This window comes from Sturnus vulgaris, chromosome 2 (genome assembly GCF_052056855.1).
Source record: "Sturnus vulgaris isolate bStuVul1 chromosome 2, bStuVul1.hap1, whole genome shotgun sequence".
NCBI lineage: Eukaryota > Metazoa > Chordata > Aves > Passeriformes > Sturnidae > Sturnus > Sturnus vulgaris.
The window spans coordinates 41,180,563-41,195,537 of NC_142244.1; the positions used below are offsets into that span (position 1 = coordinate 41,180,563).

Below are 14,975 nucleotides of genomic sequence, written 5' to 3' on the forward strand. Positions count from 1 at the left end.
GGCTTATACTCAGCTATTCCTTTTCTTTTCTGTAAATTAAGTTGGGGTGTCCATATGCATTCAAAGTAACATACTGAATGCAATTAATAAACTTTTATAGAGCTGCTATGAATCCATCACATAAATATCACTAAAATCATGTGGTTTCTATGCTAAAGAAATGAGTCTGTTTCTTATGAGAACTGTGCTGAGCTTACTGGAACAAAATGTTCAATCAAATCTGTCATCTGAGATTGCAAAGTTGTGAATATATCCTGTAAATACAATCTGTATTTAAAGTTAAATACACAAATGCACTTAGCTTTTACCTGCTATAACATATTGCACTACAAACCTAACACATGTTGAAGAATTCAAGTGATAAATACCTAGGAAGGATAACTAGTAGGTATATAAGCCTTTACCACTGAAATTATATCTAAATTATGCTACTCCTTTAACACCACCACTTTCATTCCACTCTGAAAATATTCTATCTTGAATTGTGTATTACTGCTTTAGTATTAGAAACTCTCACCCCCTAGGTACAGAATCCAACATTTTGACTTGTTAAATTTCATCCCATTAATCACTGCCTAACGCTTCAATGTGAGATCCCTCTGCAAGGCAGCTTCCCAGCTAATGCCTAGTCCCCCTCGTTTTTTAAATAGATCAGTGTTATACCTTGCCTTGTTTGACATTTGTTCACACTCCATTGTGTACCTGCCCTGGTCCACTTTCTTTCTTTTCCTGCAGAAATGCGCTTACAAGCTGACTTGAAATTACTCTTTTTTTTTTTTTTTTTTTTTTTTTGTGGCTGGCTAGCTGGCTGGCTGGCTGTCACAATTTGTAAGGCATGTTCTTTAAAGCCAACAAACAACAGTTTTGAGTCTCGTAAGACAACCTCTAGTCAAGAGATGATGTGGATGAGCAAAAGCAAATAGAAAAGGTCAGCAATTTGATACGGGATTTTTTTAATATAGTGAGGGAGGTATTTGGATATACATTAGAGAGTTAGAAACACAACTCCAGCTATTGGCAGTGGAATTGTCATTCTAAAAAGCTTTGAAAATGTAGATAAGTAATTTAAAAATTATTTTTCTGTATTTTTTAAGTTACCCCCCCTTGCAATTCTATTTAGGCATGACAGATGGAAGTTTAATTCCTGAATAACTGATTACCACTGAGAGAGGGTAAGATAGGGAGGAAATCAAAAGATATACACTGGGAATATGGCTGAAAAGTTCATTTTGATTGAGTAGATGAAAAAAATGGAAATTTGCTGGCAGTTGCATTAGAAATTACTTCTAGTATATAATTCTTTAAATCGTCTTAAAGCTCAGTATTTAAAATAACCCCAAATTTCACTATCTTAAAAAAATCTCAAAACTATTTCAATTATAAGAATTTAATTATATTTGAAATGTTAACTCAATTGCAGCATGTAAATAATGAAGAAAAGTGTAATGAAGTATTAAAAGTGTAATGAAGAAAACTTTTTCAGGGCTTGGAGTGCAGCATCTGGTCCCACAGCTTTCTCCTGTCATCCTGAGGGGCTTGGCTACAAGAGAAAACTCTTATTTTCTAGAATCAACAGGCAAACCTCATCAGGGGGTTCCTATCACATGTGCTAGGTGGCCCTGCCTTGGCAGGGGAGTTGGACACAATGATCTCCAGAGAGATGATCTTCCTGAGGTCCATTCCAGTCCTAATATTTTTGTCGTTCTGTGACTTTCCTGAAACTCCGCATATAATTTTATTTTAGTGTCTTATTAAAAAAAAAATTAAAATGGTATTTCACAGCTCGAAACAGCATTTCTGCTGACACGAAAAGGATCTGCCACAGCACAGTATGTAGGAACCCAATGAAATAGATTATTCCTTAGAACTGGTGCTAAAACTACTGTTCAGTTAGCTAATTTCAGTAAACATAATAAGAAAAACAAAGCCAAAAGCCAAAGGTGGACATGTAGTGCACAGAAATAGACTAGCAGCTCCTGAAACTGCCCCGTGAAATTTCAGGACAATACAAACAAAGTGAATGGTATCATCCTGGTAGAAAAACTCACTGGTGTTTGAAGAGATGTAAACTCCCCCAAATTATTATTGTAAAGAGCTGAAATAGCTGTGATTCCTAAAAGCATTTAGCATTTTAGCATTTAGTTGTTCAGTAAGACAGACTGAAGGCCACAAGAATGGAAAGACATCAGGCCAAGGTCGTTAGCAAAATAATCTGAAAATCATTTGAAGCCTTTTAACAAAAGCATAACTAGTCATTCAGGCAGGAAAGGGTAATGTTCAGCCTTTTCACTATCTAGAAATAACAGTGTTTTACGGTGAAGGGGAAAAAAAAAAAAAACCAACAAAAAGCAAACACCTTGCCTACTGATTTCTTAAGTTATGTTAAAGGAAAAGTACATGTTCTTTACCCCGGCTGAAATTTTCCCGTGGTGAAATTTCACTCCAGCTACATTCGGATCGACGGAGGGATGCAGGGAGTGACCGCGGATGCCCGCGCCGCTTCCCCAGCGCCCGTCGGGGCCGGCGTCCGGCCTTGCCCCGGCCCTGCCCCGGCCCTGCCCCGGCCGCCTTCCCGCCTCGCCCGCCGCGCTCCGCGTTACCGCGGCGACGGGCGGGAGCTGTGGCGGGCCCGGAGCCGGGGGTGGCCGGGCTGCGGGGCTCGTACCGCGGCCATAGCGGCAGCGGGGGCGGCAGGAGCGGAGCGGGGAGCACGGCAGGTAACGGGAGGGGAGGGGCGGCCGCGGAAGCCCGGGGGGTGCTGTCCGTGCTCCGCTCTCCTCGGGTGCCCGGCTCAGCCAAGGCTGTCCCTGTGCCGGTGTCACCTCAGGTTTCGCTATCCTATGGCTGGTCCTGTGGCAGCATCGCCTCTGGTGCCTGGTCCTTTTTCAGCCAGCGCCCCTCTGGCAGTGTCACCTCCGGTGCGGGTCTCCTGTGGAGACAGCACGCCTTTGGCAATGTCACCGCAGGTGCCTGCTCCCTGTGGAGCCCAGGCTGCAGTGCCATGTGTTTTTTCCCTGCAGTGCCATGTGTTGTTTCCCACACGCTTGTGGGTACTGCTACCCGTGCTCTTGAGAGCCCTCCTGCCCTTGCCCAGGAGGAATTAGGGCTGTTTCGTACTTCCCCGTCACCCATAATGTTCCTGCAGGCAGGCATGCCCCCACATCCTTGTGCCCTGCTGGACCCGCAGAACCGGACTGGTCTCAGCAATAGCATTGTTCTGATCTTCCTGCCGGGGTATTTGAGGGTTGCCTGTCTCAGACTGCATCTGCCAGGAAGGGGAGTGACTAGTCCATAGGAATCCGAAATTGTGTTTGAGAGCAGCTTTAGCCTGGGTGGAGGTTAGTTAATCACGGTGAGCAAAGGTACAAATGTTTGATGAACGCAGTCATGGATCTATGGCAAATTTAGATTTATGTGCTTCAAAGAGTCTTCGCAGATTATTGACATCACACAGCAGGGAGTGATCAAAAACATATTTCCGTATGGAGACCCGGGGCTAGGTTCAAGCTCAGCACCACCTCTGGTATCTCAGTGCTGCACCAAGTGCGAGAATTGTTGTCAGAGAGCTGATCTTACTCCCCAGGTTTTTGTCTTGCCCATTCCAGCCTGTGATTAGAGCTACACTTCCCTGTCCTTCTTTGCAATGAGAAAATTGCAGAGTATGAGAGGAAAGCATAGAACTGTCCAGTTTGCACTACTTGGCTATGTAAATGAATGCATTTAAGAATCTGAATTACTTGATTTTTGGTGTTCTAACAGGTTAAAACAACAATCAGTGTTATGGAGGAGGACTTAGAAGTGTTCCAGGAACAAGATGTGACTAAGTACGTAATGACTTACTGTCTTGGGAGTTGAATATATGATGGAATTGATGTAGGTTGATATTGATGGAATTATGTAGGTTTATTAAAAATGTGAAACACAAAATATTAATGATTTTGGAAGGAAACTTGATTCTCTATTTCTTCTACTTTCCACGCAAACTGGAGAAGTTGCTGCTAATTAAGACATCTTATTGCTTTGGCTTATACTCTACTCACTGTTTCTGTTAGTTATTTAAATGTTTAAATATTCATACCTGAACCAAGGTGGGGAGGGGTGGGTGGAAATGAAAGCTATGTGGGGTTTTATTAAGATGTTAAGAAACGTTATTTCAAACTTTTTTTTTTAAAGTACTTGAAGTTGCTAGGCTACAGCAGTATAAACTTAACATATCACAGCTCTTAAAACATTAAGAATCTTGAAAACAAGATTCATTGCTAAAGCCCAAGCCTTATTTTGCACAGATAATAACTACAACTGTTCTCCCCAAGTATTAAGTGCACTTTTCGTAAAAACACATAATTATTTTTTATTTTTACATAATGTAAGTTTAGTTCTTTTAATCTTAATCTAGAAAAAAAGTTAGTATTTAGTATTAATCTTTAGTATTAATCTAAAAAATATGTTAGCACAAAGTCTTTCTAAAGAAGTGTGAACCTGAGTAAGATTTGGTGTAAGAACTGATCCCATTCAGCATCTTCAAGGAACACACAAACATAAGAAGTGCTTCCGCACTTAATGACTTGAACAGAATATTTATCCATCATAATTTTGTAAATAAACTTACTAACTGCTTTTCAAATAAACCAGTTTATTCTGTCATTATTACCAAGAAACAACACAACGTGATAAGATACACATTAAGCGTAAAAGGATTTCTTAAAATAAAAGAGGCATGATCTATTATACCTTATTCTGGCCCAAGACATTTTTAATTGGATTTAAAAGTGTGCTGTGTCATACTGAAGAATAATGCATGCACTTTTCATGATAGATATAAATTGCTGCAGTAAAATATTCTGATCAGTGTGGTGCTCCTCCCTTTATTTTTTCCTTTGAGGGAATTCTTTTTCATATCATAGTTACATGATTTGTAAAAGTAGCCATATAAAAACTTGAATTAGAAGACACCAAAGGTATTGGTATTCTTTGGCTACAAGTCAGAAATCTATTTCAAAAATTCAGGACTCTGCCTTGCCTTTATTTTAATCAATATATGAAATTTCAGGCTATTGCATATGAATCATAAACCATAATTCTTGCTAGCTTGCTATTTCCATTAACTATAGAAAGAATCTGGAAGAGTAGTTTAGGATACATCTTCACTGAAGGGAAACTATTTCAGTCTATGCTGACCGTATTCCAGGGTTAATGCAGGGCCTTTAAAATTTGGGAAAATGGCTGAGTAATGGTGGTGAAAATCATGACAATTACATTCCAGCTGCAAGGACTCATAAATCACAAATTGTCTATCCATAAATGTGTATGATTCAGTATGGCTGAAAGATGTTTAAAAAGTTAGTTGTAGTTCTTATAATGAAACTTTGGGGTAGAAGATCCTATTACAACTGGTTTGTATATTTCCTATTTTAGAACAATGTTTGCAATAATAAAATGAATTCGTATTGACTGGAGAAGCTATGGAAAATATCCAAACCTAAGGAATATACTATGTAAGATTGAATAAGTTCTGCTTGTGTTTGCATAAATATGGCCATGTTTATTTTCCTATTTGTGAGCAAATGTAAATAATAAGGGAAGAAAGTATAAAGTCAAGACAGAACAAGTATGAACCAAACATTTCTTAAGTCATCTGTTTTTAAATAACAACTATTCTAGAGTGTATGGACAATTACCAATGTTCTATGTCTGTTGGGAAACAATCAGAAAAATGCAGACTTATGCAGAAGTCCAAAACAAAAGATGGGTAAATATAGCTAGAAAGGTCTAACGAGTGCAAAAATTGTTTGTGATAAAGAAGAAAGCCTGGAGGTGGTAAAACTTTTTATCTGGATTTTTGTCTAAATTTGGAAACATTTTGTTTTACATGAAGATAAATAGTTATTAATGACAGTAGAATATGATTCATCTCTATTTTCACTTATATGGAGACAGAATAAAAGAAGACTAAGATAACTTTAAGTGTTTTGAGCTGTTTCAAAGTAAATGAGCCAAAAAAAAAGTAGCTGCCACTTGCTGAAGTACAAGTCTTTACTTCCCTGTATGACAAATCCATTCAATGTATGCATTCAGCAAACTGGGAATGCTGAATCTGCATGGGTAAAAAAACCCATGCATACTTCTTTGCTTATGAGAAAATTTGTTCTTTGTGTGTTTGTTTACATGATACCTTATTAAATAAAAGAAACCACTACATTCCACATCCAGTGCTCAAAATAAATTGTCATGAATGCGATGTCATATAATCAGCCATATTCTGAGAGGGCTAATTAGCACTCTTCAAAACGCTATTGGACTAAAGCAATAGTTACTGCAGCAAGTAGCACCTCTCTGCTAGTGGGGGGCAGATCTGTGTTCAATACCAGAGCCTTGGTACAGAGTAGTTTTGGTAGGAGAACAGCAGCAGTAATGTACAACTTCATGTACATGTTTCCTTTTGCAGCTGCAAGTGTGCTTAAAGGATCCAAGTATGGAATTAGAGAAAGTGAAGATAGACTGAGACGCTCTTAGCTCTTTCAGAAGGGGTTTTTCTTTCAACAGCTCCCTTTTATATAATGATGCCTCTAGGTTCAAGAAGAATGCAAGAACAGTTAAGAGAAAAATATTTTAGCAACTTATGCAGAATTTGCTGTGTGCAGGAAGATCTGAAAGAGGCAGGTGAAATTTAAGAGTGAAGGGTGTTAGTCATGGTGGATCTGAAAGAGTAATCTGACGATCTAGGCTAGAAGTTGGGTTCTTACTGGCATAAAAATATTTAGATTATCCATGTGACACACAATAAAGCAAGTACCTGTTTCTGAAAACTGAAATCACATAGCTGAGCCATTGCTGTTGGTTCACCAAAGTGTTGCCATGTGATATTAGAGGAGGTTGAAAGTGTACAGGTTTTTACAGCAGTATCAAGGAAAAGGTAGTCTTGATGTAGCAGGTAGACCTGATTAAGCAGTATTGCTTTATCTTCTGTTTTCAAAATTCCATTTTATATTCCTCCCAGAGGCAATCAAAGTTTACCCATCATTAATGCTACTTTTAAAATGGGTTCCAGCACTTGGGAGGTGGGTGTTTTTCTTTTGAGAGATATGCATCACTTGCTTGCACTTTGGTTATTGTCATCCCAGGATTCGTATTAAATTTCAAAACGGCATTACAACAGTTTTAACATTAAAAAGTCATTAAGATTTATGTGTGCATTTAAAAAGCCCTTCCAAGCTTAACATTGATACCATTACAGTTTCAAGGATTTGTGGATGTAAAAGAAGTTTTAAAGAATTTAACTTTAAAAAATCATGCTAAGTTTTAATTATGATATTATAAATCTAAGGAATTCGCTCAAATTTCCTTTAATAATTATCTAAACAAGAGATGTGCACTATTTGAGCACCAAATAAAAGATTTGTGATAAACCCATCTCCACATTAAGAAGCTGTTTTTTCAGTTTAGTGCAGTCAAAAGTTAAGCATGCAGGCAAACTCAAGATTGATGAAGTGAGGTTCCACCTACATATGAAGGCATCATTTAACTTTCCCATTTCTTTATCTCTGTTGTTGGAAAATGGGTAGTTTGATCACAATTAAAACAGAATTGTAGCAGTGTAAATAAAAATATGGTTTCTCCCATATTCTTTATTTGAAAAAAAAAAAAAGTCTTTATGTTTTTAGAGCTTCTCCATGTGAAGCTGAACTTCAGGAATTAGTGCATCAAATTGACATTATGGTAAACAGAAAGCAAGTAGAATGGGAAAGAAAGATGAGAGCTTTGGAAGTAAAGATGGATATCCAGGATCAAGAATTAGCAAGTGCCCAAAGCAAACTGGATCAAAAAGGTCAAGAGGTATTTAAGAATATTACATTATATTAAAATAGTATTTATTCTGGTAGTTTCTTATTAGTATGCTTTAAATTCTCTATAAGGAGACCATTTGTTCTATCATGTAAAAATACCAAACATCCCTTAAAGGTCACTAATTATCCTTAGTGTTTTGTTTTAAAGTGTGCTTCTGTTCTGAAAAGTGATTGTAAAAATGTCATTGGAAATCTCATATTTCTTCTATTTCCCCAAAGTATACATCAAATATTCTTGGGTTAGCTATAAAAAGATAATTTGATGTTTTTTCTAAATGCCAACACTTCTCATTTCATGAGAAATTTTAAATGGAAGAATGCAGTTCAAAAAGGTTCTCAAGATTATGTCTTTGTTACCTGATTTATACCTGATTTTTAACATTTTACATTATATACTATCTTTGTATGATAATTTTATTCATTGTGTCAAGGCTTGAAATGTATTGCTACTTAGACTTTCTTATTAAACTTAAAGCCCCAGTGTACCTGATGTTGTCTGTACTTCACATTCTTTTCTGCTGAATAATTATTCAGAAGCATCAAGAAATCCTCACATAGCATTCAGTTCCAGTTCAAGCCAGCTGAATTTAGGTGTTTACACGAGGGCATCCTTTGTGTGAGCTAGGTGGCTAAATTGCCCGTGGGAGTTTTGAAAATAGAGTGACTCTCCCTAATGAGCAATTAAGAGCTTGCCCTTAGTCCCTGCAGTCAGAGGAACCAAGAGAAGAATTCAAATAGCCCATTCTCAAAGCATCAATTTATTCGCTGTACAGAGACATTATCTGAAATATTTTAGCATATTCTACCAAGCTTCCAACTTCCCCTCCAGAAAAGCACAGGTGCCATGTGTACTGTCTTTCATATTTCTCAGGTGTCTGTGAAACTCAGTAATAATTCATAATATCGCAAATGGCACTGCACTTAGGGAGCTATAGTGTCTTCTGGTAATTGGTACATAAATACTGGAAGGTAATTTGTATCATTTTATAAGCCATGCAAGGGAAATTTTCACAATGGGGAACAGCATAGTTCAGTTAAAAAAGCTTTCAGAAATGGTCTATTCATGACAGACTTGTACAATATTATGATTAAATCATAGCATCAGCGTGCAATGAGATTTTTTAGTATAAAATCCCTAATTTGATGTTGATACAGTCTGGGTCTGTGGTACACAGTTTTATTATCAAGTTACTGGATTAATACTTACCTTTAATATCTCTCCTTAAAGCATTGGTCTTCTTTCAAAGTTTCAAATTACTTTCCCAAAAATTATGTATTTTGAAAAATGTCAGAAAATGTACATGTGAATGCTTATTTTAACTGTAGGTGGGACTTCTTCAACAAGAACTGGAAAACTTACAGAAAACTAAAAATGAAATGGCTCAGAGTTATGAAAGTCAGCTTCAAGCACTGAAATCTCAAGTAAGAAAAATGTCAGTTTCATTATTTTGTGATTGCAATATAAGAAACTTATACATGCCAAATTGTTTAGATGTGCCATTATGGATTTGGGAAAGATGAATTGTGCTGTACAAATGATGATGACTACAGCTTCCTACCAGGTTCCATTATAATTTATGTACTGTCATGTCGAAACTCTTTGGATGGATTTTGATGTGGATGTGACATCTGTTATGAAGACAGATACTTGATTTCCTAGCTTCAAACTAATAAACTAAAGCCTTGGTGAATGAATAAAATAGGTAATTGGATTCATGTTAATATGAGTGTGATGCACGTTAGGGATTTTAAGATTTATACTGTGCTTATAATGTCTTTGCTATACTTTTTTCTGGTTTTAGTTTCTCTGATTTATTCAACTGTTAAAGTGGCCTGATAGTTTTCCACAAGGTATAGATTTCCATTGTATCAAAAGTGGAGTAACCCACATTATGATGCTGGGAGTTTGTTCTGACTTTATTTATTTCAGAGTGTTCTTGCAGCCCAGAAAGCCAGTTGTATCCTGGGCTGCATAAGAAGAAATGTGGCCAACAGATTGAGGGAGGTTGTTCTCCCCCTCCTTTCTGTGCTGATGAGGCCCCACTTGCAGTGCTGTGTCCAGCTCTGGGGTCCCCAGAACAAGAAACACTTGGACCTGTTGGAACGAGTCAAGAGGAGGCCACAAAGAAGATCAGAGGGGTCTGGGCCATCTCTCCCGTGAAGACAGGCTGAGAAAAAGGACAAGAGTTTTAAACTGAATGAGTGCAGATTTAGACTTGTACCTGAGGAACAATTTATTGTTTTTTTCAGTGAGGGTGATGAGGCATTGGAACAGGTTGCCCAGAGAAGTTGTGGATGCTCTGTTCCTGGTCTTGTTCAATGCCAGACTGGATGGGGCTTAGAGCAAGCTGGTCTAATGGAAAGTGTCCCTGTTTATGGCAGGGGAGTTGGACTAGATGATCTTTTAAAGCTCCCTTTCAACCCAAACCATTCTGTGGTTTTATGATTCAGTTTGGCTGTTTGCTCTGCACCTGTGTTTTTGTTTCTTCAGTATTTTCTACTTCAATCATCAATCTAAATTCTTAGCAAACTTGAGTTGATTCTATTTCTCAGATTTTAACAACTAAGGTACACAACTCTGCATTATTTTTCCTGCTACTTTTCTATTCCCTTCACTGGATTCTCCTACCAGAGACAGAGTTAGAATTTCCAGTCACCACACTTACTATATATAGAGATGTCAGACTGCATATATTTGATATCATTATTTTCATTTATCAGTGATAGTACACCTGAGTCCATCAAATGAATAAACGTATTACTTATTTTTAATGTTATCTTTAATTTATATTTTCTTTTACATATGAAAACGGATTTGGAAAACAGTTCTGTAAATAGGCAGTGAATGCTTTGTACAAAACAAAGGCCGTTTCGTAATGAACACTTTTAATCATTGGGAAAAGCAGCTAGAAATAAAAGCTGGTTCATAATTTACACAAATTACAGAAAAGCATAATCTTATCATGATTATTGAGAAGATAAACATCATACAATGAAAAAGAGTGTGACATTTTATGCATAAATAGTAAGGTATCTTTAGCAATGCAGAACTATCCATAAAGAGATGGTAGAGGTTTCTTTTCTTTACAACATTTGCTGCAATATTTTTCACTTCTTAATTTTTTTTTTTAATCCCATGATAAAAATGCTTGGGTTTATGTTACAGGTTGTTGCTAATATCTTCACTGAAATAGAACCTTCTGAAATAGAAAGTCCAGGCCATTTTTCATAAAGACTTTTATTTTGGAGTTTTTAATTACCCTACAAGTCCTTTCCATGGGCAAATACAACCAGTTTTCTCTTTTATTTTCCTAAAGAACCTGACTTTTTTTAGCCTACAAGATTTTCTCTTTAAACCTATTTATATTTCTTACCCAAATTCTCCTTTCTAGTTACCACTCAGACCACTTAACCTTTCTTTGAGTTTCTTGATTGCTTTTTCTTCTATCTTTATGCAGGAACTTTGGATTTCTAGCTCTTAAGAATATACATCACTTTCCCAATCCATGTCTCTAAACATTTCATTCTCTCTCAGTCATCCTATTTATTTTTCTAAAGGTTCCAGCACTGATGCTGTTTGCATTTTATTTTTCAGTCCTCATTCCTGTCCTTTGACCAAATGATATTTCTTCATGAAATACCCACCTCGTTCGCCCTGACTGAAAAAGAATAAATGCCTGTGTTAAGTGGCCTGCCTTGATTTTCTATGTGATAAACAGAAGTCTGCCTGTCAGAGCAATTCCTAGCACCTATGCTAGATAGTAGGACTGTCCCACTCTGCTCCTCTAGCTTTTGCTACATCTCTTATTTTCTTTCCTGAAGTACAGTGCTGCAGTGTCTGCAATGGAATGGCTTTAATGTCCCCAGTTCTCAGCTACACAAACCCATATCTAAAGTACAGACCTCCTGTGACAATATTAATCTTTGCCTTATGTACTTTGATTCCCTTCTTTTGGTTCTTATTCTCTGAAGTTACACCACCGTCTAAACTGTAAAATCTTACAAGCTACAATTTAGTTTTGCACAAATTGTGTGTTACTATTAACCAATAGCATTATGTCTTTCTCTACAGACTTATTCTTAAAAACCTTCCTAAGATTTTTTCCTTTCTAATCTTGATAGAAATAGTAAGGATCACTTTTTGTAGCTATCAGAATGCTAGGCTATTCAGAATGAATTTCTTTGCTGTGCTCCTGTGTGCTTTTTACTCCTAGTACTGCTAAAATGAGCTATTTAATGAGCAGTATTCCCTCTGAATTGATTGTGTGCCTTTTGAATGCAGTAAAACCTATATTTTTCTTGTATTAGGGAAATAATTCCTGGTATGTAACCTAAAACTCCTAGGCCGCACTGTTGCATTCATTCAAATGTGCAGGATTTTGTTATAACTAAATAGCAAAAACTTCTGGGGTTCGTCTGCATTACTTTGATCCTTCTTTTTCTTTTCTTTTCTTTTCTTTTCTTTTCTTTTCTTTTCTTTTCTTTTCTTTTCTTTTCTTTTCTTTTCTTTTCTTTTCTTTTCTTTTCTTTTCTTTTCTTTTCTTTTCTTTTTATTAATGTCTAGTAGTTATTTTCACTGTGAAAGTGATGGAAATCGCTCAGCAAAAGAATGAGGATCCATTCTTGCACTAAGAAGTTTGCAACTAATTTCCTCACCTAGACATGCAAAAGATGAGTCTGAGCTATCCCAGGCTCCCTTTAGAATCAACAGAAAGGAATGGACACCCCCAGAATACAATTCATGTCAGTGTATGACAAGAATTTAACATAACTGAAATGACTAAGCATTTACAGGCAGCTTTTTCTGATGCAGAGTATCTTAGGCTTGTATGCCTTACTTTCAGAAATCTAAACTAAGATTGATTCTACCCCAGAACTCACTAAAATGCCTTATTTTTTTTAACATGTACAACATGCAAATAGAACAACTTGGACCTTTTAAAGAAAATATCTGGCCTGAAATGGGAAGATTTTTGGCTTTTAGTGTAGTTTCCAGTCATCATAACATCTAGACTATAATTTGCCTTTAAAATCCTACTGTCATTAAATATCTAAGAATCAAACTAAATTTTCTCATTTTGGCCACTGTTCCATTTTAGACTGATTTACTGAATTGTTGGATCCTGTATTTCCTAGCTTTTTTAGCACAAACATTCCAATACCTGTCTTATCTGAATTTGGTCTTCCCAGGCAGTTCACATATGCCATAATATATTCAGGAGACAAACTGTTATTTGAAAAAGGATATCTTTCTTCCAAGGTCAATGAGTTCCATGTTGTTTGAGCCTGGATACTCTGACTCATTTTAAATATTTTATCTTAACTGTGTTCTCTGGCAAAGTCAATTTCAAACATAGGCAGCCTCACTGCAAGACTTTTGATTTGGTTTTGAAGGTGATAACTTAGCTCTCTATGCCCATGTTACAGAATTGCTATTCAGACATTCCAACTTGGTGAAATCTATGCCTGGGCCTTTTCATATCTTGAAACTTTCTAGTCCAGGACAATCTATCTTTTCATCATCTTTTTAATTAGTTTTTTCTATCCTATATTAAGATTCTCAAGTTCATCTCAAATGTGTCTAGGCAGATTGCAGATTATTTTAAAATTCATTTCTGTTCTGTATCTTTTCTAGACTTCCTTGGCCATGTTTGTTATCTGAACAGGCCTCAATTGGTCATTCAGGGTTGACTCAACAGGATTCCATTCCATATCCAGAAGTAGTTCACTTTGAGCTGTTAACAAAAACATGAGATTTTATGGATTTTGTCTGGGTGTTAAAAAAAACCTTATGTGAGAGTCAGGTTTTTTTAAAGTCATACGTACTTAAACGTAAAGGAATTAAACAAGAAACATCATCAATATTTATTGTAAGCTTCTTTTCTGCACAGTATTCTTCCCAAAGTTTTTTCACTCAACTTTACTCACGACCATGTTTTTATTGTTTCCCTTATCAATATCCTTGGGTTTGCGGGTTTTTTTCAAAACCAAATGTACATATTTCTACCAAACAGTATCACTTTTCTGTATCAAATCTGTTAAAAAGCACTAGACAGACAATTGTTTTGTGCAGTGTAGTGAAGTGGTGTGAAAACAACGTTTTTCTGGAGAGGCTGCTCCTTCTCCTGGTACCTTTTCTTGTGTGTCTCTGACTCCTAAGCCAGGCGTTCATGGTGACATCAGCAGTGTCTGTTGTCTATTTAGTGTCTGAGACCCACACAGTGGTACCAGAAGAGTGCAAGCATCACACACATAAGATTTCAACAATTTTCATCATAAGAAAGGAATGCGCAAGTTTGGAGTACATTAATGATAATCTTTCGTTCTGACTAGTGAAGCACCCTTTAAAAATGTCAACACAAGATGGCAGTAAACAAGTGTAGAACATTGCACATGAGCGCTGTGGAAGAAATTACTCCGTGGGTAACAGTGCCATGGAGAACTGCAGCAGAATTGAGTAGCTGTGGAATTAACTCATTTGAACAGTCAGTTAACATTTATATGAGAGCTTAGTCTTGTTCATCTGTGATAACTTTTTAAATTGATCTTTATTAATTGATTATTTTGTTACATTGATTAAATTTAGAATGCTAAAGCTGCAGGTGGTGATTCTAGTTTAAAGAAAATTTTGGCCATGCGGTCATCCTTGATAGATTCTGTATGTTCAACTCTACTTTTGTTTTTAGTTCTCAAAGTTGACACATAGTTATGAAAAACTACAGTCACATCAGTTGAAACAAAAAAAGCTCGAAAATAAAGAAAAATGTGAGGAAAACCTGGAGATATCATCTAACCCAAGGAATTTATACATGAAACCGGAGGTAAGAATAGTTTGTCGTTATATTTTAATTATAATATGCTTCTAGATCTAATGTTTTAATTAAAATTGTAAGTTTTATTTTGTTCATAATTCTACAAAAATTATATAATTGTTTTGCTTTGGCAAGAATGGTTCTTAGTTTTAATATTATTTAATATCAGTATTTTTTGGTAAGTGTAACTCTAAATAAATTTGACTGTTTTCCTGATGAGTAGATGTGTACTGGGTAACACAATCTCTTGAGGCATGAGAGGTTGTACATGTGCAGGATAGTGTCACGTAATACCTACCCTTAATTCAAGTTTGATAGA

At 36.5% G+C, this 14,975-nt stretch overlaps 1 protein-coding gene and 1 long non-coding RNA gene across 11 annotated transcripts in view; one reads left to right on the forward strand and one right to left on the reverse strand.

Annotated features, from left to right (window-relative positions):
* LOC148224735 (uncharacterized) overlaps positions 1-2,992 on the reverse strand; it is a 68,021-nt gene extending 65,029 nt beyond the window's left edge. For 3 of the 6 annotated variants that reach the window (XR_015801324.1, XR_015801320.1, XR_015801323.1), the window contains exon 1: positions 2,409-2,536. This is a non-coding gene — a long non-coding RNA (uncharacterized LOC148224735). Of the gene's footprint in view, positions 1-2,408; positions 2,537-2,822 lie in introns of those variants that run through there. The other 3 variants (XR_015801325.1, XR_015801321.1, XR_015801322.1) reach the window with 3 other exon arrangements.
* DEUP1 (deuterosome assembly protein 1) overlaps positions 2,598-14,975 on the forward strand; it is a 41,703-nt gene continuing 29,325 nt past the window's right edge. The window contains exons 1-5 of one of the 5 annotated variants that reach the window (XM_088159376.1): positions 2,669-2,717; positions 3,760-3,824; positions 7,662-7,833; positions 9,171-9,266; positions 14,531-14,665. In XM_088159376.1, coding sequence (XP_088015502.1) covers positions 3,781-3,824; positions 7,662-7,833; positions 9,171-9,266; positions 14,531-14,665 — 447 coding nt within the window. In that variant the 5' untranslated portion in view covers positions 2,669-2,717; positions 3,760-3,780. Of the gene's footprint in view, positions 2,718-3,759; positions 3,825-7,661; positions 7,834-9,170; positions 9,267-14,530; positions 14,666-14,975 lie in introns of all 5 variants that reach the window. The other 4 variants (XM_088159374.1, XM_014877568.2, XM_088159373.1 and 1 more) reach the window with 4 other exon arrangements.